Genomic DNA, 23,420 nt, shown 5'->3' on the forward strand with positions numbered 1-23,420 from the left:
AATTTTCCAAAGTCGACGCTGAGTCCGTCGGTTCGTTTTCCCTACCTGGGAATGATCCTGGACTCCGTCCAGGCGAAGGTCTTCCTGCCGGAAGACAAACTCAGGACTCTTCAGGAGGAAGTCAGGTCCCTCAGGGACGTTCCACACTCGTCTCTGCGGGCGTGCATGAGATGTCTGGGATTGATGGTCTCGGCCTTCGAAGCGATTCCCTTCGCCCAGTTTCACACGCGGGGTCTCCAGGCGGAGATCCTGTCCAGGTGGGATGGGCGACCTCACTCTCTGGATCTTCAGATCTCGTTGAGCCATCGCACCAGAAGGGATCTTCTGTGGTGGCTCCAGTCCCCGATGGTATCGGGGGCAAGTCATTTCGTCCTGTCTCGTGGACGGTGATCACCACGGATGCCAGCCTGTTGGGCTGGGGTGGTGTTCTGGGCGTTCTGTCCGCCCAGGGAACTTGGTCGGAGAGGGAGTCCTCCCTTTCCGATCAACATTCTGGAGTTGCGGGCAATAAACCTCTGCCTTCGTCGTTGGACGGACCGGCTGCAGGGCTGTCCGGTTCGGGTGCAGACGGACAATGCCATGGCGGTGGCCTACATCAACCACCAAGGGGGCACCAGGAGTGCCCGAGCGGCTCGGGAAGTGGCCGACATTCTGTCTTGGGCCGAGACTCATGTCCCGGCGATAACGGCAGTTCACATTCCGGGGGTGGAGAACTGGCAGGCGGACTATCTGAGTCGCCAGATCCTGGATCAGGGGGAATGGTCTCTCCACCCGGCTGTCTTTCAGATGTTGTGCGCGAAGTGGGGTCTTCCAGATGTGGACCTGTTCGCGTCTCGTCTCAACAACAAGGTGTGAAGGTTCGTGGCAAGGACGCGCGACCCTCGGGCAGACGCGTCGGACGCGTTAGTGGTCCCGTGGCATCAGTACGAGCTGATGTATGCGTTTCCACCGATTCAGTTGCTATCCAGGTTCCTTCGCAGGTTGCACTCGGAACGCAGCACGGTGATTCTTGTGGCACCGGACTGGCCTCGCCGGTCCTGGTACGCAGACCTCGTGAATCTGGCGGTCGACGCCCCGTGGCGTCTACCTCTTCGAGACGATCTCCTGTCTCAGGGGCCGATATACCATCCTGCTTTACAGTCGCTGGCTTTGACGGCCTGGCTGTTGAGACCGAGGTCCTGAAGGAGAGGGGTCTCTCCCCTGAGGTCATTCATACATTGGTCAACGCGAGGAAGTCTTCCTCGGGGAAGGTTTACTACCGAACCTGGAAGGCCTATTTTGCCTGGTGTGAGTCCAGGGGGTTTTCACCCCGCACGTACTCGGTTTCTCGAGTGTTGTCCTTCCTTCAGGCAGGTGTCGATCAGTGTTTGGCGCTGGCTACGATCAAGGGTCAGGTGTCTGCGCTGGCCGTTCTTTTTCAACGTCCCGTGGCTTCCAACTCTTTGGTTGGCACTTTTGTTCAGGGAGTGCGGCATCTGGTACCTCCTAGGAGGGATCCTCTGCCCCCTTGGGACTTGAATCTCGTTCTATCTGTGTTACAACGTGCTCCTTTTGAACAGATCAGGGAGATCTCGTTGTCTATGTTGTCCAAAAAGGTCGCCTTTTTGGTTGCGATCACTTCGGCTCGCAGAGTGTCGGAGCTGGCGGCTTTGTCCTGCAAGTCTCCGTATCTGGTTATTCACTTGGATAAGGTGGTCTTGCGACCTAATCCTTCTTTTCTTCCGAAGCGAGTTTCGGAATTCCATCTCAATGAGGATATTGTCTTGCCTTCGCTGTGCGCGAAGCCTAAACATCCGAAAGAGGTGAGGCTGCATTCTTTGGATGATGTTCGGGCGATTAGGGTTTACCTTAAATCGACTGAGTCTTTTCGAAAGACGGATTCTTTGTTTGTTCTTCCAGAGGGTCCTCGGAAGGGCATGGCGGCGTCGGCCTCTACCATCGCCAAATGGATCAGGCAGACCATTGAACAGGCATATGTCTTGCAGGGGAAAGTTCCCCCTATGCCTGTGAAGGCGCACTCTACTAGATCTCTGAGTACGTCTTGGGCCTGTCGTCATGGGGCTTCTGTAGCCCAGGTGTGTAAGGCGGCGACCTGGTCGACCGTACACACTTTCACAAAATTCTACAAGGTAGATGTTCAGGCATCGGCGGATGCTTCCTTTGGCCGCAAGGTTCTTAGTGCGGCAGTTCCCTAGGGTCCCTTGTTGGGACCTCTGGCTGTTGGGATACGTTTTTTATCCCCTGGTTATTTGTTTTTCCTGGGTTGTTGCTCCTGTTGAGCACGTTTTTTTTCCTGTTGCCCAGCTGGTTTCCTTCCTTTGGTAAGGTTCCTTTCTTTGATGCGGAGACTGCGTTGCCTTACGGCGCGGATGCGTTTCCCACCCCTCATGTTTGCACTGCTTTGGGACGTCCCCATTGTGACGAATATGAAGAGGCGGCGACTGTCGGAGGACGTAAGAGAAAACTGAATTTTTGTAAAATCTTACCTGTAAAATTCCTTTCTCTGAGTCCTCCGACAGTCGCCGCCCCCGCCCCTCTTTTTGGGTTTGGTTGTATACTCTACTGCTATTCCACTGAAACTGAGATATGGTTGCAGGAAGTAGGAGGGTATTGACTGAGGGGACCACCCCTTGAGGGTGGGATATGTTAAAAGCTTTAATGTTAACATATTCTGTTGCCTAGCTACTCCTTCGGAGCAAAGTCTAATACCCCATTGTGACGAATATGAAGAGGCGGCGACTGTCGGAGGACTCAGAGAAAGGAATTTTACAGGTAAGATTTTACAAAAATTCCGTTTTTTAGCAACACAGCAGGCTGACATTCTAGAGCAACCTCATATCACAACTATTTGTTTCACCTAATCAACCGTGCATGGCTATTTTTTAACCGGTAAATTCAAAACAAGCAGATGTGATGTTTTGTTGCCGTTATGTCATTGAAAAAATAATTATCAAGCAACTGTGACCACAGTGAGTAATACCTATAGTGCAAAGCTTGTTTGTCATTTACAGAACAGCATGTTCCACAAAACCTTTCAGCTTTTTTTGTGAGATTATTTGTAAGCTCCCCATTAGAAGGTCGAAATCCAGCAATTATTACTTTTTATGTTATCAAAAAGTAGTTTGAATGTTGAACAGCTTATTAAAAATATGGAACAATTGTAAGTTATTTCTGAAAAATTTAACATTTACTTTATTTGGTGTCATCCTGAGGGCCATGTGATTAGAGAAATTAACATTTTCTGCCTGAGCAGAGGTAATTTTGTAATAATAAAATTTGTATACATATCTGATTACTCTGGTCCTGTACCCTCTGTATTTTTTGTTTTAAAGATTTAATAAAGTAATAAAGAACGTGTAAATGCAAACTGTAAATTATATGAAAAATGTAATGCAACACTTGTCCAGTGAAAATCGTCATTTGAGAGATGTATCTGAGAAGACAGTATAGTCAGTGATTTGCTCAGGACGAGCAAACCGCATACAGTAATTTTATTAGTAATAGCATCAATGCTGGTTAAGCTGGGCATTCAGATAAAGAGAAAAAGGGAAAGTCTCTTGGATATCTGTAGGCGTCATACAAGCTTGGTCTGGTCTGTCCCCTCAGGCCATTGTGTAGAAATCAATGGCCTGAAACAGTTTTATTTTTTTCTCGAGTTTTTGTTTGAAGTTTTTCATGTATGAGGTTTTTATTATCTCTTAAATTAGCTTCTTTGATGGACAGCGTGGGGGTCTGCTATGCCCTGGCAATTGTTTGTTATGCTGCTGTAAAAATTATGCAGCAGTAGCTTTGAAGGTTTTCTTATGTTTGCCTGGGGCTTTAAGGTTTAGGAGGGCATATTGAGCTGTAAAGGGGACAGGGGTACCTATGAGATCTGAGACCAATTGATAATTACTTGCCCAGAAATGGGTTACCGCAGAACAATGTCCACCACATGTGGAGGAACATACCTTTTTTTCCACAGTTGTGGAAGCACAATGGTGAGCAATTAGGCTGAGACAAATGCAGATGAGCCGCTCAGGTGCAGGTCAGATCCGTTGTCTCCAGCAGTATCTTCAAACACAAAGTGATGACCGCATACCAATGTAAGTGAACATGTGAAGTTTATTCACCACTGTAGATCCAAAACTGGACTTCAAAACATCACAGACAAGCCCAAAAGGTTGACTCGTTTCCAGAGTTTACACTCACTTACTATAACCACCATCAGGGTGAGCAATTAGGGGTTGCATTGGGCGACTCTTGAGGGAAGAAGGTGCCGAAGGTGCCATCTGGATAGTGTTTTATATTTAGTACTCACGTTTGATCCAATGTGTAGCGAAATTAGACTTGTAGTGTGTATGTCTGAGGTGCACTTAGTTTCAAAAGATATGAGCATCTGCCGGCCTTCCAGACAGCATATGTTGGTCATCAAGAAATGTTTTATTGGAAGATAGCAGAATATCTTATGTGGTAATTCCTTTTCCTGCTGTAATAGTGCAAATTGTTTTACCCTCACGTTTGACCATGAGGATGCACAGCTGCGTGACGTCCATAAGAGGTTTATGTGGGGAGATTAGACTCGAAAAAATGTACAGCGTCCCAGACTCTGAGTGAGATTAGTGTTAGGATTGGAGATAGACCACCTATCCAGAGGGTGGAGCCAGAAAAGGGTATTTACGCTAATGGGGTTGCAACGTTGGGCCTTTTGGGGAACCAAAGCAGGAGTTTCAGACTGGACATGATATTTTGGGATATAGGCTAATTGAGCGGTCTTATAATATTTTAGGAGATGTGGCTGGCTGACTCTCTAAGAGTTTACTTATTAATAGAACATCGTGCCAGCCTAGGCCTAGTGTTTTGCTATATGAAAGTTATAATTTGGTGCTGTAAAGAATGGAACATTGCTGTGGGGATCCAGACTGAGAGGGTGCGCAAGTAGTATAGAAGCTTAGGTAAATATGTCATCCTTATAAAGTGAGACAGTCCTGTGGTAGAGTAATGTAAACGCTTTCGATTTACTGTTGTTCACATCCAGTCCCGAGAGGAAGGCAGATTCAGTAAGGACAGACCAAATGTTAGAGAGGGATTTGTGTGGTAAAGTGACATATGAAATAAATCATCAATGAAGAGTCAGAGTTTTTCTGGTTCCTGATATTGTGATGCCAAAAATAGCGAGGTTGAAGCAGATTGCCATGGCTAGGGGCTCTTTCGCTAACGTTGATAGGTGACACCCTTTACAGGTGCCCCTGGCTATAGGGAAGTAAATGGATTTGTACCCCGAGTATTTGACATAATCCTGAGGTGATTTGTAAAGCTCTGAAACCCAGAGACAAAATTTAGGGCCAAAGCACCATCGGGGCAGGAGGTGGAAGAGAGAAAGCCATAAAACGGGGTCGAAGGCCGTCTGAAGATCTAAAGATAGCAGAAAGAAAGGAATGTTAAAGTGGTTGTTAAGCCACTGAGTGTTTGTGCTACAATCCCCTCTGATATAGTAACTGATGTGTCTCCATACAAATGTTTTTTTTTTTAAATAAGCCGATATATACCTAATTTCTCCTTTCACCCTTCCAGGACAGCCTACATATGAGAAATTTTGGCTCCACCCCACAGGAAACACAACTAATTTGCAGCTGTTAAAAAGGTCCTACCCATCCTTGAGCTTCAGTTCAGTTGTGTTTCCAACCTCACACCGGAACGTTTGTTTTTTTCGCTGACCTAAAGGCAAATGAGTGTCTGATAGGTAACCCTGGAAGGCAGGTACGGACGGCCTATGAGAGGTTCTTCCCTATCTGTGTCCTGGAAACAGGAACTTACAGGTCGCCAAAGATGCCAGGTAGTCGGTCACCTTAAGGAGAAGGTCCCTCCATACCTGAAGTCCTGTTGTCTCTGCAGGAAGAGTCTCCTCCATTGCTCCTCTATTGTGGGAAGGTATGGATTTTGAATTTCCCGCCAAGGAGCGCGCCTCAATCCTCGCTGTGAAGACTGGAAGTTCCGGTCGGAAGAGGAGGAGCGAGCGATACCCGGAAGAAAGCACAAGTTGGAGGAGACGCCGGGTCCACGAGTATTCATGGCAGAATCTCCGGTTACGAAGGGGCTGAAACACCCCAAAGAGACTCGAATGACCGCACTTCCCATAGAGGAGAAAGCGGCGGTGCAGGTGGCTACAGGACCGGGTAAGTGACTACACCGGTGGCGGGCCGACTGCTGTCTATTGGAGACAGGCATGCCTTGTCCTTTCCTGAATTGAGGAGCCGCAGTGGTAGACTAAATATGTCTGTTACACACAAATGTGTTTTTTCTTCTTGTGTTTATGCACAGGTCTTCCAGCGGCACGGGAGGCCCCTGCCAAACCCCCCTCTAACACCAACACTAGCATGACTAGAAAGTGTGGGAACTGTGGAGATAAGTTGTCTAGGTCTTACTTAAAACCTTTATGCCATACATGTATTAATAAATTGTCAGGGCAAGAAGCATCGGTTTTAATGAAGGATTTCCTTAAATCAATGCAAGATGAGATGTTAGCTACTATTCAGTCATTTAGGACTACAGCAGCTATCCCTCAGACCCCAACACAGACAGAGGAAGTATCCAGGGATAACTTATCCTCCCAGGATAGTGGGTGGTCAAGAGGACCCTCTTCTCTCTGGTCAGGATCACAAACCATTCCCTCATCACAGGTTAGGGAAAAGGAGGATCCATGGGAAGGCACTAGTCACATAAGATCTCCATCCAGTTCATACAAGGAGTCAGACAGTGACAGTGAGAAGGAAAGGGATAATTTCAAGAGAAACAAAAGCCTCTTTCCTTTGGAATGTATGGAGAGTCTTCTTAAAGTAGTGCATGCCACTGAAGGAATCCCAACTCCAGGAAAGGAGTCTTCCATTAAGGATAGAGTGTACAAGGGCTTGGGAATAGCCCAGTACAGAGCAATTCCCATTCACCAATCTTTAAAAGACATGATTCACCAAGAATGGAAATTCCCTATGAATGCCTTATCCAGACCAAAAAACTGGTAAAGAAGGTATCCCTTTGAGGAACAGGAATTGGAAGAGTTTATAAAAAATCCTAAACTAGACACTCCTCTGGCCCAGCTATCAAAGAGGTCAGATTTGTCCTTTGAAAATGCTGGTCATATTAGGGATGTCATGGATCGCAAGATCGAATCCCTACTAAAAAAGGCTTGGGCTTCTAACTCATATAATATGACTACAGCTCTAGCAGATACCTGTATGGCCAGAAATGCAGATTTCTGGATCAAGGAACTGTCAAAACATGTCTCTACAATGGAGGGATCACAAGACCTACTAGATTCCCCATCTGTGATTGGGAAAGAAGTGTCTAAGCAGACTCAGCGGTAGAGTCAATAGTAGCCTCGGCAAGAACAGCAGCTCTGGTGAACTCCGCTAGAAGGGCAGTTTGGGTCAAAGAATGGGAAGGAGATATAGCTTCCAAATTAAGGCTTTGCGCATTACCCTTTGAAGGGTCATTTTTGTTCCGTTCAGGACTGGATGATGTTTTATCCAGATCCGCAGAGAAAGGGAAAAAATTCCCCACTAAGAGGAAGGACAAATAGGGGAGGTATTCCTTTCGGAACTTCCAGGACAGAAATCAAAAAAGGCCTTTCAGGGGACAAGCCAGGAGAGGTGGTCCTGCAAAGGGAAAACAAGGAACTAACTTACTGTTCCTTAAACCTGGACCCAAGCCTAAAGAGACCAAGTGACGCCAGCGTCAGGGTAGGGGGCAGGTTGGCCCATTTTACTTCCCAATGGGAAAACATCTCAGCCAGCCCCTATATTCTCCAGATCATCCGGGAAGGTTACCGACTGGAGTTTTCCTCTCAGCCGGTGACAGAAATAACAATGACTTATCCCTCAAAAGTAGAACAAAAGAGGAAAGCACTGCTAGAAGGTATTCTGGAACTAGCAGAACAGAGAGTGATTTCACCTGTACCAATAAGTCAGGTATTCCAAGGCTTTTACTCCCACATATTTGTGGTGCCAAAACCCTCAGGGAAATTCCGGCTAGTCATAAACCTCAAAAAATTAAACAAATTTCTGATATACAAGAAGTTCTCTATGGAGAACATTTATGCGGTCAGGAAAAATCTGTTTCAGAACATCTTTATGACCACATTGGATCTAAGGGATGCTTACCTACATGTCCCAATCTATCCGGAATATCAAGCATTCCTCAGATTCGCAATTGTGACGGAAGAAGGAACTGCACATTGGCAGTTCAGAGCTCTTCCCTTTGGCTTAGCAGCAAGTCCAAGGATCTTTACGAAAATCTTGGCAGAGGTAGTAGGCCATCTTCATCTGCAGGGCCTAAGTTTGATCCCTTATCTGGACGATATGTTGATCTTTGCAAGATCAGCAAAACAGTCCATGGCAGACACCCAAAAAGTGATGTCAGTCCTACAGATGGTAGGATGGCTGCTAAATGTGGAGAAATCCTCAATACAGCCAGCAAAGGTTCAAGTCTATCTGGGGTACAAGGTCGATTCCAGAGTAAAGAAACTTTTTCTCCCAGAGGAAAAGGTGGAAAAAGTGGTCTCAGCGGTGGAAAATGTCTGTTCTCATCCTCTGTGTTCCAGGAGACAGATCATGTGAATTTTGGGACTGATTACAGCATGTATACCTGCTGTAGAATGGGCCCAATTACACTCACGAGACCTTCAATTTTTCCACCCGCTCTCCTGGAACAAGAGACAGGAGTCCCTAGACGAAAAAATTACGCTCTCCCCTCAAGTAATATCATCGCTAAAATGGTGGGACAGTTCCCCAATATCTGAGGGAAGGTCGACTCTGGGGTCAAGAGCAACCTTTAAGAATCACCACGGACGCAAGTTCCAAAGGGTGGGGAGCTCACCTACAGGGAGCTCATGCCCAGGGCACCTGGGATATACAGTTAAGTCAGGCCTCATCCAACTACAGAAAGCTGAAAGCGGTGGGAAAGGCCTTTTGAAAAGGACATTCTAGGGAAAGAAGTCCAAGTCCATTCAGACAATGCTACAGCAGTAGCTTACTTGAATCATCAAGGGGGGACCAGATCAAACACCCTGTTAAAATTAGCTCAGGAGACACTGGGCTGGGCAGAAAAGAGTGATTTCTCTTTCGGCAGTGTACATAAAAGGGAAGGACAACTGGGAAGCGGACTTCCTCAGTCGTCATTCCATCAAGCAGACAGAATGGGAACTGAATCCCAGAATATTTCAACTACTAGTCCAAAAGTTTGGTCAACCGGAAGTGGATATGTTTGCCACTTGGCAGAACAAAAAAGTAAGGCAGTTCTTCTGCCTGACACATCAAAGGGGTATGTTGGGCCTGCATGCTCTAGCGCAGCCTTGGCACTTCAGACTAGCCTATGCATTTCCTCCTCATTATCTAATTTCGAGAGTTCTACAGAGACTCAGTGGATGGCCGCAACTACGTCTCATCTTGATCACACCTAGGTGGCCAAAGAGAACGTGGTTCGTGACCTTGGTATCCCTATCAGTGACAGTCCCTTGGAAACTACCAGAGGTTCCGGATCTGTTACTACATGGGCCTCTTATTCACCCCAGACCACAGTTTTTTCAGTTAACAGCCTGGGTAGTGAGCGCCAAATCCTGAAGGAGAAAGGTTGTTCAGATAGGGTCATTGATACCCTCCTTTTAAGTAGAAAGCCAGTGACTAGGAAAATGTATTCCAAAATCTGGAAAAAATTCTGTACTTGGCAGAGTCAGAAGAAGAATTCCTCTGCCTCAATCCCTGTTATCCTGGAATTTTTACAGGATGGGGTAGATAAGGGGGTGGCAGTTAACACCCTTAGAGTACAGGTAGCGACACTTTGTTTTTTAGACAAAAGTCTGGCTAAAGGGCCTTTAATTAGAAGATTTTTGTTCGCTCGGGGAAGAGCGTCCCCGATTAACAGAGCTAATGTTCCAGTATGGAATTTAACGCAAGTACTAGAGACGTTATCTAGTGAAACCTTTGAACCATTGGACAAGGTTAGCCTGAATATTTTGTCAATTAAGGTAACTTTTCTGTTGGCAATTACCACATCCAGAAGAGTGGAAGATTTACAAAGTTTGTCCATAAAGGAGCCCTTTATGCTAATTTTCCAAGACAGAGTGATTCTTAGACCAGACCCCCACTGTACCTACCCAAGGTAGTTTCTTCTTTTCACAGAAATCAAGAGACGGTCCTGCCATCATTTTGTGAAAAATCTAGCTGTGCAAAGGAACGAAAATTCCATTACCTGGATGTAAGAATGTGTCGTCTTGCATATTTGGAAAGAACCAAAGGGTTTAGAAGGTCTAGTCACCTGTTGGTTCTACATTCTGGGCCAAGAAAGGGATTGCAAGCATCAAAACCCTCGATCTCTATGTGGATTAAGCAAGCCATTAGCATGTCATTTAAGGTGTCAGGTACCCCCACACCAGCAAATCTAAAGGCACATTCCACAAGGGGCATGGCAACATCCTGGGCCGAAAGAGCCGGTGCATCCTGGGAACAGATCCGCCATGCAGCCACCTGGTCCAGTCAAGATATCTTCCTAAAGCACTATCGTGTGGAAGTACTGTCTCAACAAGACCTTGCCTTTGGCAGAAAGGTTTTACAGGCAGTGGTCCCGCCATAAGGTAGGCCAGTATGGATTCCTTTATTATCCTCTCATTTGTAGGCCGTCCTGGAAGGGTGAAAGGAGAAAACTTACCGTTAGTGTACCGGCAACGGTCTTTCTCTTAACCCTTCTAGGACGGCCGGCCTACTTCCCGCCCAGAGTTGGTGGTGAGTAAATGTATGTGTGTATATATATATATATATATATATATATATATATATATATGTATGTATGTAACTGTATGTTATTGAATAACTGTATTCCTTGAAAGTTTCGTTGGAAAGTTTCTTTTCTATTACTGAAGCTCAAGGATGGGTCGGACCTTTTTAACAGCTGCAAATTAGTTGCATTTCCTGTGGGGTGGAGCCACAATCTCTCATATGTAGGCCGTCCTGGAAGGGTTAAGAGAAAGACCGTTACCGGTACACTAACGGTAAGTTTTTATAGCGGTGCTCACATGCCCGGCTGCCTCTCTTCTCCAAGTCTGAGAGCTACAACAGGCCTGGCTTAGAATCGCCAGTGCCGAACGGTGCTATGAAATAAGGTACAGTATACGGCTAATTTAAAAAAAAAAACATGCCCGGGTGCACAACATTTACTATAACAGAGGAGATTGTTGCACAACCACTCAGTGGCTTAACAACCACTTTAACATTCCTTTCTTTTTGCTATCTTTAGATCTTCAGACGGCCTTCTACTCCGTTTTATGGCTGTTATGTTACCAGCAGGAGGGGAGGGCTGGGAGATTGAGGGGGAGGGGGGCGGCACTGAGAGAGGAGGACAGAGCAGAGCTGCGGGTGACGGAGGCCCCTAAACCTGACCACGGTGTCAGGGTTCAGCTGCCATGATAAACCGTGGTCAGTTTGCAAAGGGGAGGGCAGAACCAGGCAGGATCAGCCAGGTATTTTATGTGATACAAGGGGCAAAATTACATAGCACAAGCACTGTGCTGTATGATATGCTTTAAAGGAACCAAATCTATTTTTTTTGGGTTACAAACACTGAGTATTTCTGCTATTCTGCATCAGATGTGAAATGCATCATATGTTATCGTTAGCCTGACAGATAGCTATGAAACTGTCCTCATTAAGTGTCCAATGACCAGTTGGTGCGGGTAGCAAGTGCTTGTGTTTTTTTTTTTTTTTTTTTTCTTCTTTCCCAGTCATTTTATTTATGCCGTTTTGTGCCCCTGCATGCCCTTTATGAGGGGCCCTAAACACGTGCAAGCTTGTCTACTTGTCACTTAGCACTTCTACTTTTAGGCCTCCTCTACTTGCTTTATTAGAGTGCCAATACTGCATTACCTCTATACAATTAAATTTAGTTGGACCAAAGTAGTGCAGGGACTATTTTAGTCGTTGCGACTTGAAGTCGCACAGATATGAATATTTCTCATTGGAAATCATGGAGTACGACTTGTTTTAAGACTTTGCAGTCCCACACCGCAGGACAAGTCGCACACGTGTGAAAGGGGCCTTAAGGGGCTGCAAGTTCTGGGTTTGAACAACTAATGCAGCTTTCAGCCTAGTTACATTTTACCTTCTGGTAACAGAGAATACTGCTAGCTGTAATAAACAGAGATTGACAGATATATGAGACAGCAAGAGGGAAATGTGTGCAGCTGTCAAAGATCTGTGGAACAGCAATTTACAAACTGCTTGCTATGCCAACCTTTTAATGGTTAACAGCTTTTTGGTGCCTCTTTGGGGACCCTCTTAAAGGATGTGATGGAAGTAAATGTACTCTTGTCCCAACAAATGACACCCAAACCACAAACTTCTCTAAACCATTTCCGCCTCTGAGCCCCAGAAGAGTTCTTCTTTTTTTTTTTTTGTTTTTTATCCTCTTTACCCTAGAGCAGGTCTTCCCAAACTTTTTTGGGCCGAGACCCACTTCTGAATACAGTTATTTTTCGGGACCCACTTGCTTGTAATTGAATATTGTAAAGCGCTACGGAATTTGTTGGCGCTATATAAATGCAAATAATAATAATAATGCATATTTTAAAGGGAGGGGGATGTTAAATTAAAAATATCAATCAATTTATTTTTGAATACACTTAATATTTAAATAAATATAAGGCTATATGCCACTCACCCTCCTTCCTCTCCCAGCGGTCCACAGTGAAGGTGAAGCCCCTGTTTGCCCTCTCCAGTGCCCAGCACACCTCACCCAGAGTCTCCGTGATGAGGAGCTCTATGCTGGTCTTGGTGTCCTGGCTCTTCTCCTTTAGATCCTCTACTGGGCTCACAGAAGCTGCCATGAACTCCTGACACCGCCAGTCTAGCCACCACCGCTGCTGCCAGCAGGACTGAGGAGCTGGCTCTGCACCCCATGAACATATCCTACATAACAGCCCACATACGTACTCACTGATGCAAGTATCCTCCTTGTGGGAAATGCAGACCAGCCTCCATAAACTGCATGGGCGGGGTCCTGAATCCATCGCAATTTGACTGTTCTGGCTCTCTAATTTGCGTGGACTCGCACAGCACAATTTAAGAAGGCCCACTCTCAGTGATTTCCGGCCCATCGCGACCCACTCAAATGTAGCACGTGACCCACCAGTGGGTCCCGACCCACAGTTTGGGAACTCCTGCCCTAGAGGAATGTCCCCAGTTTCAAAAGTGGAGGCATGTCTGCTGACCTTTGTGGACACCTACTCAGAAAGCAACTTGGATGCATGGGTAAGAGAACTGTTTTTTAGGGTCTTCAAGCTACATTTCCACTTTGTACATTGTTCCCAGCTGTAGTTGTGGTTTCTTCCTCCACCCTGCTTAATATTGCCAAGCTTTCCAGCTGTCTAAGATTGGCACACCCCTCTGCCATGTTGGAAAATTTCTAATCTCAAGGGGTCATAAACATTGTCCTAGAAAAGGGTTAGGTCTCAAGACCAGAGGGAGGGCCTCTGTCCCATACTGCATCTAAATGTTTTGAGTACCTTTCTCTGGGTACAAAAATTCTGTATGGAATTTGTCAGGTCATTCATTGCTTATCTCCATCAGGGAGACCTAGCCTTTGAGGACATCAAGAATGCCTACTTACATGCCCCCATCTTCCGGTGTATCAGAACTGCATACATTACCAATTTGTTTCCCTTTCCTTTGGCCTGTCCTGGCTTGGTAGAACATCAGGTTAAGTGCTCTCTGCCGTGCACATCCGAGGTGTGAAAAATTGGCAGGTGGACATCCTCAGTCATCAACTTCTGGAGTTGTCTGTACACTGAGGTTTTTTTTTTAGAGCCTCTGTCTCAATTGTGAGACACTGGATTTGGAACTTCTGATTTTTATGTTCGGCACAAAATTGAGCAGGTTTGTTTCTAGGTCCAGGGATCCCCTATGCTTTGCCATGGATGTTATGGTCACTGTGTGGAAGCAGTTCAACCTGATATACTCCTTAACTATTCTGAAACTCTTTATCTGCTTTCCAAGATTTAGATGGAAGGCATTATCGTGATTCTCAATGCACTGAAACAGCTCAGGAGGACATGGTGCTTGGACTTCAGTGGATTTCTGGCAGACTCTTCTTTGGTCAAGACTTGTATCTTCTGTACCAAGGACCATTTCACTACACTGGTTCTTGGTTGCTGGTTTAAATAGCCTTGCTATTGAAGCCTTGGACTTGAAGGATGGGACCCGGCCTGATTTAGTTAGTCGTGCACTCTTAAAAGCTAGGAAATCAACTTCTTGAAAAATGTACCATTGTACCCGGAAAGAATATTTTTCAGGAAAGGAAATACTATACTTGAAAGTACTCAATGGGTCAATTTGTGTCCTCTCTCCTGTCCGGTTTGGATCAACATTTGGCCCCGACTATCATAATCAATTATCAGTTCTCAGCCCAACTCAGTTCTTTTTCAAAGCCAGCTTGCCTCTCACACCTTTGTACAGGGTGTCTCCCACATTATCACCCTATATGTCCCCTAGTGACATTGTGGCATCCCAACCTAGTTCTGACTGTTCTTAAGAAACCTCTGTCTACTCCTACTCTTAAGGTTTCCTACCTTATTCATCACTTCTGCGAGGTGAGATTTAAGAGTTGGCAGTTTTTATCTGTGAACAACTCTTTCTTTTAGTACACAGAGACCAGGTTGTCTTTGAGGCCCAATGCCACTTTTCTTCCCTAAGTGTTCACTTCCTATGAACTTATCATGGACATTGTTCTACCCTTTTCCCTGCTCCGGGACATCCATAGGAGATTTTTCTACATTATCTGGATGTAGTACACACTGTTACGTCTATCTCTCAGCTACAGCTCTCTTTAGACAGTCTGAATTTGCTTCTAATTCCTGAAAGTGCCACTAAAGGACAGACTGTTTCCTGTTACACTATCATCAGGTAGATTTGGCAGCTGGCCATATAAGCCTTTGGCTTGAGGAATTAAGGTTTCCCCATCAAAGCACACTCTACCAGATCAGTTAGCACTTCTTGGGCTCTTCAGCATCGGCATTTGTTTCTCAGATTTGCAAACTTCCACCTTGTCTTTAGTTTGTACATTCAATAAAATTTAACTGGTGAAAGTTCAAGCCTTGGATGATGTGGTTTGATCCCCCTCCGGTAAACTGTGGGCTTGTTCGCTTTTCATTTGCTGTGTTGTGAACCCCCCAGTTGTACTGCTTTTAATGTCCCAGATACCTAAATGACTTCATGCTGTGTACCCTTAAGGGATTGTAAAGGTAGAAGGTTTATTATCTTAATGCAATTTATGCATTAAGATTAAAAAAAAAAAAAAAAAAAAAAACTTCTGTCTGCAGCAGCCCCCCTAATACTTACCTGAGCCAATCTTTATCCAGCAATGTTGCAGGAGTTTCTCAGCTGCCCGAACGCCCCACCTTATTGGCTGAGACAGCAACGTGGCTTGATTGGTCCCTCTGATGTCAATCAAAGTCAGTCAACCAATCAGGCGAGAGAGGGTTGCGGCTCTGTGTCTGGATGGACACATGTTGCTGTGACTCTGCTTGGGTGCCCCCTATAGCAAGCTTGCTTGGGTGCCCCTATAGCAAGCTTGCTGTGGGGGCATTTAACAGGAAGGAGGGGCCAGGAGCGCTGAAGAGGGACCCTAGAAGAGGAGGATCTGGGCTGCTCTGTGCAAAACCACTGCACAGAGCAGGTAAGTATGACATGTTTTTTTTTTTTTTCAAGACTTTACAATCACTTTGTACAATTATTAAAACAGGATTTTTTACTTTTCTATCCCTCCACTTTTACTATTTAATGCCACAAAACTGAGGCATAACAGGAGTGGGGAGCGTTATACTATGCTGCCCTTACAGCTTTGTTTTGCAATCTCCTAAGGACAGCAGCATTACACAAAGTATCTAAACTACTTTGTCCTTTTAAGTAGTGATGGCTAGGGCGTGTTCGGATCAAACCCGCCAGGAAGCCATCACTGCACACCCCCAATCATAGGCAGTGAGGCATTTCCTGACCGACAGCTGCTCATACACACGCTGCCCAGGATTGGCGATGTGCTGTGCCGGCTCCCTGGCATACTCGATCCAAACGCGCCTGAGCCCTTTAGGCTCGGTTCTCACTGCTGTGACATGGGATTTGACTTGAGTCCTTGTGAGAGCTGTTCTAACTGATGCTACACAGGTTGCTCCGACTTAAGAAAAGCTTTGGTCTGACTTGGGTGTGATTTCAGCTAAATAACATCCAAGTCAGAAGGAAGTCGTAAGGAAAAGTCGTACGACTTTTCCGTCGCAGCAGTGTGAACAAAGCCTTAATGCTCATCAAAAAAGGATTTTACGGTATGTCTCCCCCCACCCCCTTTATTTGTAATTTATATATGTAATTATCTATGATATATTGTAAAGTGAAAAACTGATGATTTATACAGTATATAAATTCTGATTGTTTTTCTTATGTCGTAAATACATTTTACAGTAATAATATGTAGTATGAGTTAGGCATACTATCTTATTACAAGTTTACTTTTTTTCTTTTTGCAGCTGGGTTGAAAACTTTGGTCATGACGGCCTTGGATTGCTGCTCGATATTTTAGAAAGGATGGTGGATGGGAAGAGGTATTGTGCTTTTTCCTGCTTGATTTATAATGTCATTGACTAGAAACCTCTGTTACATTGCTGATATTGTTGAAAATGCTTACATAACTTTCTTACTCATTTACAACAGATTTTTTTTCTTTCATTTGTCTCCACAATTTGGTTCATATTTGAAATGCATATGCAAATAAATAAGGGTGCTTTTCTCGAAGGTGTAAACGTAATGCTTCAAAAATGTGCGCGCAAACTGCCTCTTTTTTTTTTTAATCCTGAAATAACTAGAACACGTTTTTTAAAAGTTTTTTTTATTGCTTTAAGTGTAGTGTTAAATAGAACCTGCAAGTTTAGAAGCGGCAATTGCTAATTTATTTGGAGTTGCAAGCGCTGGAACTTTTGTCTTTATCTTCTAGTGACAACTTGTGGAGATACCCACCTGGAACATGCATGTGTCAAGATTGCTAATATGCACAGAGTATGTTCTGGCTGGGTGACTAAACAGCGAAGCTAAGATCAAGATGACAGTCACCAATTCATATACTATCTAACATTCTCCTCTACTAGTTTTTTCAGGGATTTTTTCGAGTTGAAACTTGATTTTTAGTTAGAGCAGGAAATCATCCCCTTGATATATTTACTGATTTCTTTCATGTCATTTACTTATCCAGTTAGATTATAGGTAGCCAAAAGAACTACAGATAAGATAATTTATTGGAGTAAGGTTTTTCTCTAGTTGTTCCATGCTCAATATTGGCACAACCCCTACTTATCTCATGATCAATACTGGTTTGTTAACCTCCCTGGCAGTATGATTATGTCCAGATTTCTGTGCTGAAAGCGGTACATTGTTTTGTACGGAAATCTGTTGTTTTAAAATTTAAAACTCACCTTCCCCTGCGATCCCCCGCCGTCCTCTCCAGCTGTCGTCCTCCCCCGCTGTCCTCCCCCGCTGTCCTCCCCTGCCGTCCTGCCCCGCTTTCCTCCCCTGCCGTCCACTCCCGCTTTCCTCCCCTGCCATCCTCTCTCACCGTCCTCTCTCGTCGTCCTCTCTCGTCGTCCTCTCTCGCCGTCCTCCCCCGCCGTCCTCTCCCGCTGTCCCCTCCCCTGCCGTCCCCTCCCCTGCCGTCCCCTCCCCTGCCGTCCCCTCCCCTGCCGTCCCCTCCCCTGCCGTCCCCTCCCCTGCCGTCCCTCCCCTGCCGTCCTCTCCCGCTGTCCTCCCCCCTGCCGTCCTCTCCCGCTGTCCTCCCCCCTGCCGTCCTCTCCCGCTGTCCTCCCCCCTGCCGTCCTCTCCCGCTGTCCTTCCCCCTGCCGTCTTCTCCCGCTGTCCTCCCCCCTGCCGTCCTCTCCCGCTGTCCTCCCCCCTGCCGTCCTCTCCCGCTGTCCTCCCCCCTGCCGTCCTCTCCCGCTGTCCTCCCCCCTGCCGTCCTCTCCCGCAGTCCTCCCCCCTGCCGTCCTCTCCCGCTGTCCTCCCCCCTGCCGTTCCATGCTCAATATTGGCACAACCCCTACTTATCTCATGATCAATACTGGTTTGTTAACCTCCCTGGCAGTATGATTATGTCCAGATTTCTGTGCTGAAAGCGGTACATTGTTTTGTACGGAAATCTGTTGTTTTAAAATTTAAAACTCACCTTCCCCTGCGATCCCCCGCCGTCCTCTCCAGCTGTCGTCCTCCCCCGCTGTCCTCCCCCGCTGTCCTCCCCTGCCGTCCTGCCCCGCTTTCCTCCCCTGCCGTCCACTCCCGCTTTCCTCCCCTGCCATCCTCTCTCACCGTCCTCTCTCGTCGTCCTCTCTCGTCGTCCTCTCTCGCCGTCCTCCCCCGCCGTCCTCTCCCGCTGTCCCCTCCCCTGCCGTCCCCTCCCCTGCCGTCCCCTCCCCTGCCGTCCCCTCCCCTGCCGTCCCCTCCCCTGCCGTCCCCTCCCCTGCCGTCCTCTCCCGCTGTCCTCCCCCCCTGCCGTCCTCTCCCGCTGTCCTCCCCCCTGCCGTCCTCTCCCGCTGTCCTTCCCCCTGCCGTCTTCTCCCGCTGTCCTCCCCCCTGCCGTACTCTCCCGCTGTCCTCCCCCCTGCCGTCCTCTCCCGCTGTCCTCCCCCCTGCCGTCCTCTCCCGCTGTCCTCCCCCCTGCCGTCCTCTCCCGCTGTCCTCCCCCCTGCCGTCCTCTCCCGCAGTCCTCCCCCCTGCCGTCCTCTCCCGCTGTCCTCCCCCCTGCCGTCCTCTCCCGCTGTCCTCCCCCCTGCCGTCCTCTCCCGCTGTCCTCCCCCCTGCCGTCCTCTCCCGCTGTCCTCCCCCCCTGCCGTCCTCTCCCGCTGTCCTCCCCCCCTGCCGTCCTCTCCCGCTGTCCTCCCCCCCTGCCGTCCTCTCCCGCTGTCCGCCCCCCTGCCGTCCTCTCCCGCTGTCCGCCCCCCTGCCGTCCTCTCCCGCTGTCCTCTCCCCTGCCGTCCTCTCCCGCTGTCCTCCCCCCTGCCGTCCTCCCCCGCTGTCCTCCTCCCCTGCCGTCCTCTCCCGCTGTCCTCCCCCCCCCCCCCCCTGCCGTCCTCTCCCTCTGTCCTGAATGCCGTCCTCTCTCGCTGTCCTCCCCCCTGCCGTCCTCTCCCGCTGTCCTCCCCCCTGCCGTCCTCCCCCGCTGTCCTCCTCCCCTGCCGTCCTCTCCCGCTGTCCTCCCCCCCCCCCCTGCCGTCCTCTCCCTCTGTCCTCCCCCCCCCCCCTGCCGTCCTCTCCCTCTGTCCTCCCCCCCCCCCTGCCGTCCTCTCCCTCTGTCCTCCCCCCCCCCTGCCGTCCTCTCTCGCTGTCCTCCCCCCCTGCCGTCCTCTCTCGCTGTCCTCCCCCCTGCCGTCCTCTCCCGCTGTCCTCCCCCCTGCCGTCCTCCCCCGCTGTCCTCCTCCCCTGCCGTCCTCTCCCGCTGTCCTCCCCCCCCCCCCCCCTGCCGTCCTCTCCCTCTGTCCTCCCCCCCCCCCTGCAGTCCTCTCTCGCTGTCCTCCCCCCCTGCCGTCCTCTCTCGCTGTCCTCCCCCCCCCCCCCTGCCGTCCTCTCCCTCTGTCCTCCCCCCCCCCCCCTGCCGTCCTCTCTCGCTGTCCTCCCCCCCTGCCGTCCTCTCTCGCTGTCCTCCCCCCCTGCCGTCCTCTCTCGCTGTCCTCCCCCCTGCCGTCCTCCCCCGCTGTCCTCCTCCCCTGCCGTCCTCTCCCGCTGTCCTCCCCCCCCCCCCTGCCGTCCTCTCCCTCTGTCCCCCCCCCCCCCCCTGCCGTCCTCTCTCGCTGTCCTCCCCCCCTGCCGTCCTCTCTCGCTGTCCTCCCCCCCTGCCGTCCTCTCTCGCTGTCCTCCCCCCCTGCCGTCCTCTCTCGCTGTCCTCCCCCCCTGCCGTCCTCCCCCCTGCCGTCCTCTCCCGCTGTCCTCCCCCCTGCCGTCCTCTCCCGCTGTCCTCCCCCCTGCCGTCCTCTCCCGCTGTCCTCTCCCCTGCCGTCCTCTCCCGCTGTCCTCCCCCCTGCCGTCCTCTCCCGCTGTCCTCCCCCCTGCCGTCCTCTCCCGCTGTCCTCCCCCCTGCCGTCCTCTCCCGCTGTCCTCCCCCCTGCCGTCCTCTCCCGCTGTCCTCCCCCCTGCCGTCCTCTCCCGCTGTCCTCCCCCCTGCCATCCTCCCCCGCTGTCCTCCTCCCCTGCCGTCCTCTCCCGCTGTCCTCCCCCCCCCCCCCCCCCCCCTGCCGTCCTCTCCCTCTGTCCTCCCCCCCCCCCTGCCGTCCTCTCTCGCTGTCCTCCCCCCCCCCCCCCCCTGCCGTCCTCTCTCGCTGTCCTCCCCCCTGCCGTCCTCTCTCGCTGTCCTCCCCCCTGCCGTCCTCTCCCGCTGTCCTCCCCCCTGCCGTCCTCCCCCGCTGTCCTCCTCCCCTGCCGTCCTCTCCCGCTGTCCTCCCCCCCCCCCCCTGCCGTCCTCTCCCTCTGTCCTCCCCCCCCCCCCTGCCGTCCTCTCCCTCTGTCCTCCCCCCCCCCCCCCTGCCGTCCTCTCTCACTGTCCTCCCCCCCTGCCGTCCTCTCTCACTGTCCTCCCCCCCTGCCGTCCTCTCTCGCTGTCCTCCCCCCCTGCCGTCCTCTCTCGCTGTCCTCCCCCCCTGCCGTCCTCTCCCGCTGTCCTCCCCCCTGCCGTCCTCTCCCGCTGTCCTCCCCCCTGCCGTCCTCTCCCGCTGTCCTCCCCCCTGCCGTCCTCTCCCTCCGTCCTCCCCCCGCCGTCCTCCCGCCGTCGTCCTCCCGCTGTGTGCTCAGCCGATGCCGGCACCAGTCTTCCGGTTCCCTTCCCTGCGACCGTTGTGACGCAGGTGGATGGAACTGGCAGCAATTTCAAAAATGTAAATACACTAAATGACATGATACAAAGTTGTGATCCTAACGGATTACACTGTATCATGCCATTTCACCACAGGATTGCACCTGGTGACTTTTCCAGTGCCCTGCCTGTGCTTTTCCAGTTATTTGTGCCTGGAAAATAGAGAACGACCGTGGTGTCCAAAAAGCGTTATTTTTGCGCAAAAGCGCTTTTAGACGAACAGCGAAACGGAGTTAATTGAAGAACTGAGCGATAGCGATTCGTGGGAAAAATTAGTTATCAGGTACGGAAAGTGACGACATCGACAATTCTGATGTCTCTTTCTGGCAAATTCTGAAGAATCATTTGATATACTTCCCAAATTCCACAAGCTATGTGCCAGAAAGACACATCAGAATCGTCCCTGTCGTCACTTTCTGTACCTGCTGACCAATTTTTCCACGAAACGCTATCGCTCAGTAATTCAAGTAACTCCGTTTCGCTGTCACTGTTTTCCAGTTTTGCAAAAAAAAAAAAAAAAAAAAAATGCTTTTTGGACGCCATGGTGCAATCCTGTGCTGAAATGGCTTGAAACAGTGTGATCCGTTAGGATCACAGCTTTGTATCATGACATTTAGTGTATTTATACTTTTGAATTTGCTGCCAGTCCCACCCCCTGCGTCACAACCGAAAGGCAAGTGCCGACAATCGGCCATGCACAGAGCGGGGAGAGACAGTGAGGACGGCGGGGAGGATGGCCGCGGAGCGCAGGGAAGGTGAGTAACATTGTGGGGTAATCCTGAGTGGGGCTCGGGGTTACCGCTTTTTGTACTGAAAATTAACCCTGAGCCACATTCGGGAATACCGCCAGGGAGGTTAAGTTAAAGTGGTTGCATACCTCAGACATGAAAGGTGAACAAGCATATCACTCTATAGTGTGTACTAGCCTGAAGCCAAAGCACAGAATCAGGTTCTTCTCTGATCTCTATGCAATCTGCATGTTTCGCTGAGAAAACTATAAGCCGGCAACCCACCTCCATCCAACACACAGAAGTTGACTTCTAGACTCAGTTCTGTGTTTTTCTCTGTGAGACTTTAATAGGGGGTGACTACTTTTACTTTAGTCAGCTATCAGTTTTCACGGAGCTCTGTTTTCTAGCTCTGCAATGTGTGTGATATGAGATCCCCACCCCCTACTTTCTGCTGCCGTGTCCTGTGTAAATTTGTGTTTCTCTTTCGTTCACTGATGGACACAGCTCCATGTCTTCTGAGACTCTTGGGCTTATGCTGCTCTCTCTTCAGTAGTACGACTAGGCGGAAACAATTTTGGCTACACCCCTGAGACAGTCCCAGGGGGTATACCTCACTTCCTGCAATAGTACTTCAGTTTTTTTTCTGCTTAGTCAGGAGTAAGGAACTAGCTCCCTGGTGGGATCTGCGGTCCTGGCATTTTTTCCTTTCTCTTTTTTTTCTGTTCCTGCGTGAACTACAATCAGCTGGACTGGGCGAAGCACTGGATATCCTAGATCCTTATGGCCTTCCCAGTCTGGCCTGCGTGTGCGACCCAACTATTAGTTCTGCGCTAGGTTGACCGTGACAAAGCCCCACTGGACAGGGGTTAGCCCGGCGAGTGAAACACCTCACGAGCTTGCGTAGCCCTGGTCACGACAACGGTCACGATCAGAGTCTCAGCGTACCTCTGGCTGCAGCAACCCCATTCCAAGATGGTGCGGTGGACTGCTGGGAGTGGTGCCTGGTGGTGGTGGTGTGGTGCGTAGTGTCCCCCCCCCCCCCTTCTCTGGGAATTGCTAGGATGGTCGCAGGCTCTTCCTGGGGATGGTAGGCCCCCCTGTGTCCTTCCTTTCCTCATGGTTTCCTCCCTCTCCCTAGCGGGGTTCTCCCTGCATTGGTCGCCCTCACCTGCCCCCAGCCCTCTCCCCAAGGCCCCTTTGGGGTGCACAGGTGTTTCTGGGGGGGGGGGGTTTCATTGGTGCTGGCCTGGAGGGTGGTGGGAGTGTGCCGTTGGCGGCTCCCTCTTAGGGGTGCCTGCATTCATTGCCTGCAGGGAATTGGGGTTCTCTGGGGGACTTCCCCCTGGTGGACTATTCCCCGGGACTCAGTGGGGTCCCGGGCGCCTTGTGGCGCCCCCATTTTGTCATGGATGGTTGTTATTTTTAGCCTCGGCAGCTATGTTTGTGTAGTCCGGCAGCCAAGTTTTGGGTTTCCCATTGTAGTCTATGCGGCAGCCATTTTCTTAAGGTCCAGTGTGGTGACGTGCGGCAGGGGCCTCTAGTGACAGTGTCAGCGCTTCCTCTTCCTCTTTGATCGCAGTTTTGCAGGCTGTTTGGCGCTCTGGATCCATCTCTGGGTGTTTGGTGGTGAGTTCCTGTGCGTATACATTCCTTCCTCTGCTATATACAGCGCCGCGGGTGCGCTGATCCTTGTGGTGCCTCGAGCGGCGTGCAGGGTTTTTTTCCCCAAAAAAACAAAATAAAAAAACATTTTCTTTTTGGGTACAGTGTGGCTCTGACCATGGAGCCCCTGGAACATGT

General features: G+C 49.6%; 1 protein-coding gene across 1 annotated transcript in view; it reads left to right on the forward strand.

The window, feature by feature from the left end:
* Nucleotides 1-23,420, forward strand: part of DIAPH3 (diaphanous related formin 3) — a 1,357,913-nt gene that overhangs the window by 404,281 nt on the left and 930,212 nt on the right. The window contains exon 6 of the mRNA XM_082245041.1: nt 16,535-16,609. Within this exon, the coding sequence (XP_082101167.1) occupies nt 16,535-16,609 (75 nt within the window). The remainder of the gene's footprint in view (nt 1-16,534; nt 16,610-23,420) is intronic.

This window comes from Pelophylax lessonae (assembly GCF_965119305.1).
Source record: "Pelophylax lessonae genome assembly, chromosome: 2".
Lineage (NCBI taxonomy): Eukaryota > Metazoa > Chordata > Amphibia > Anura > Ranidae > Pelophylax > Pelophylax lessonae.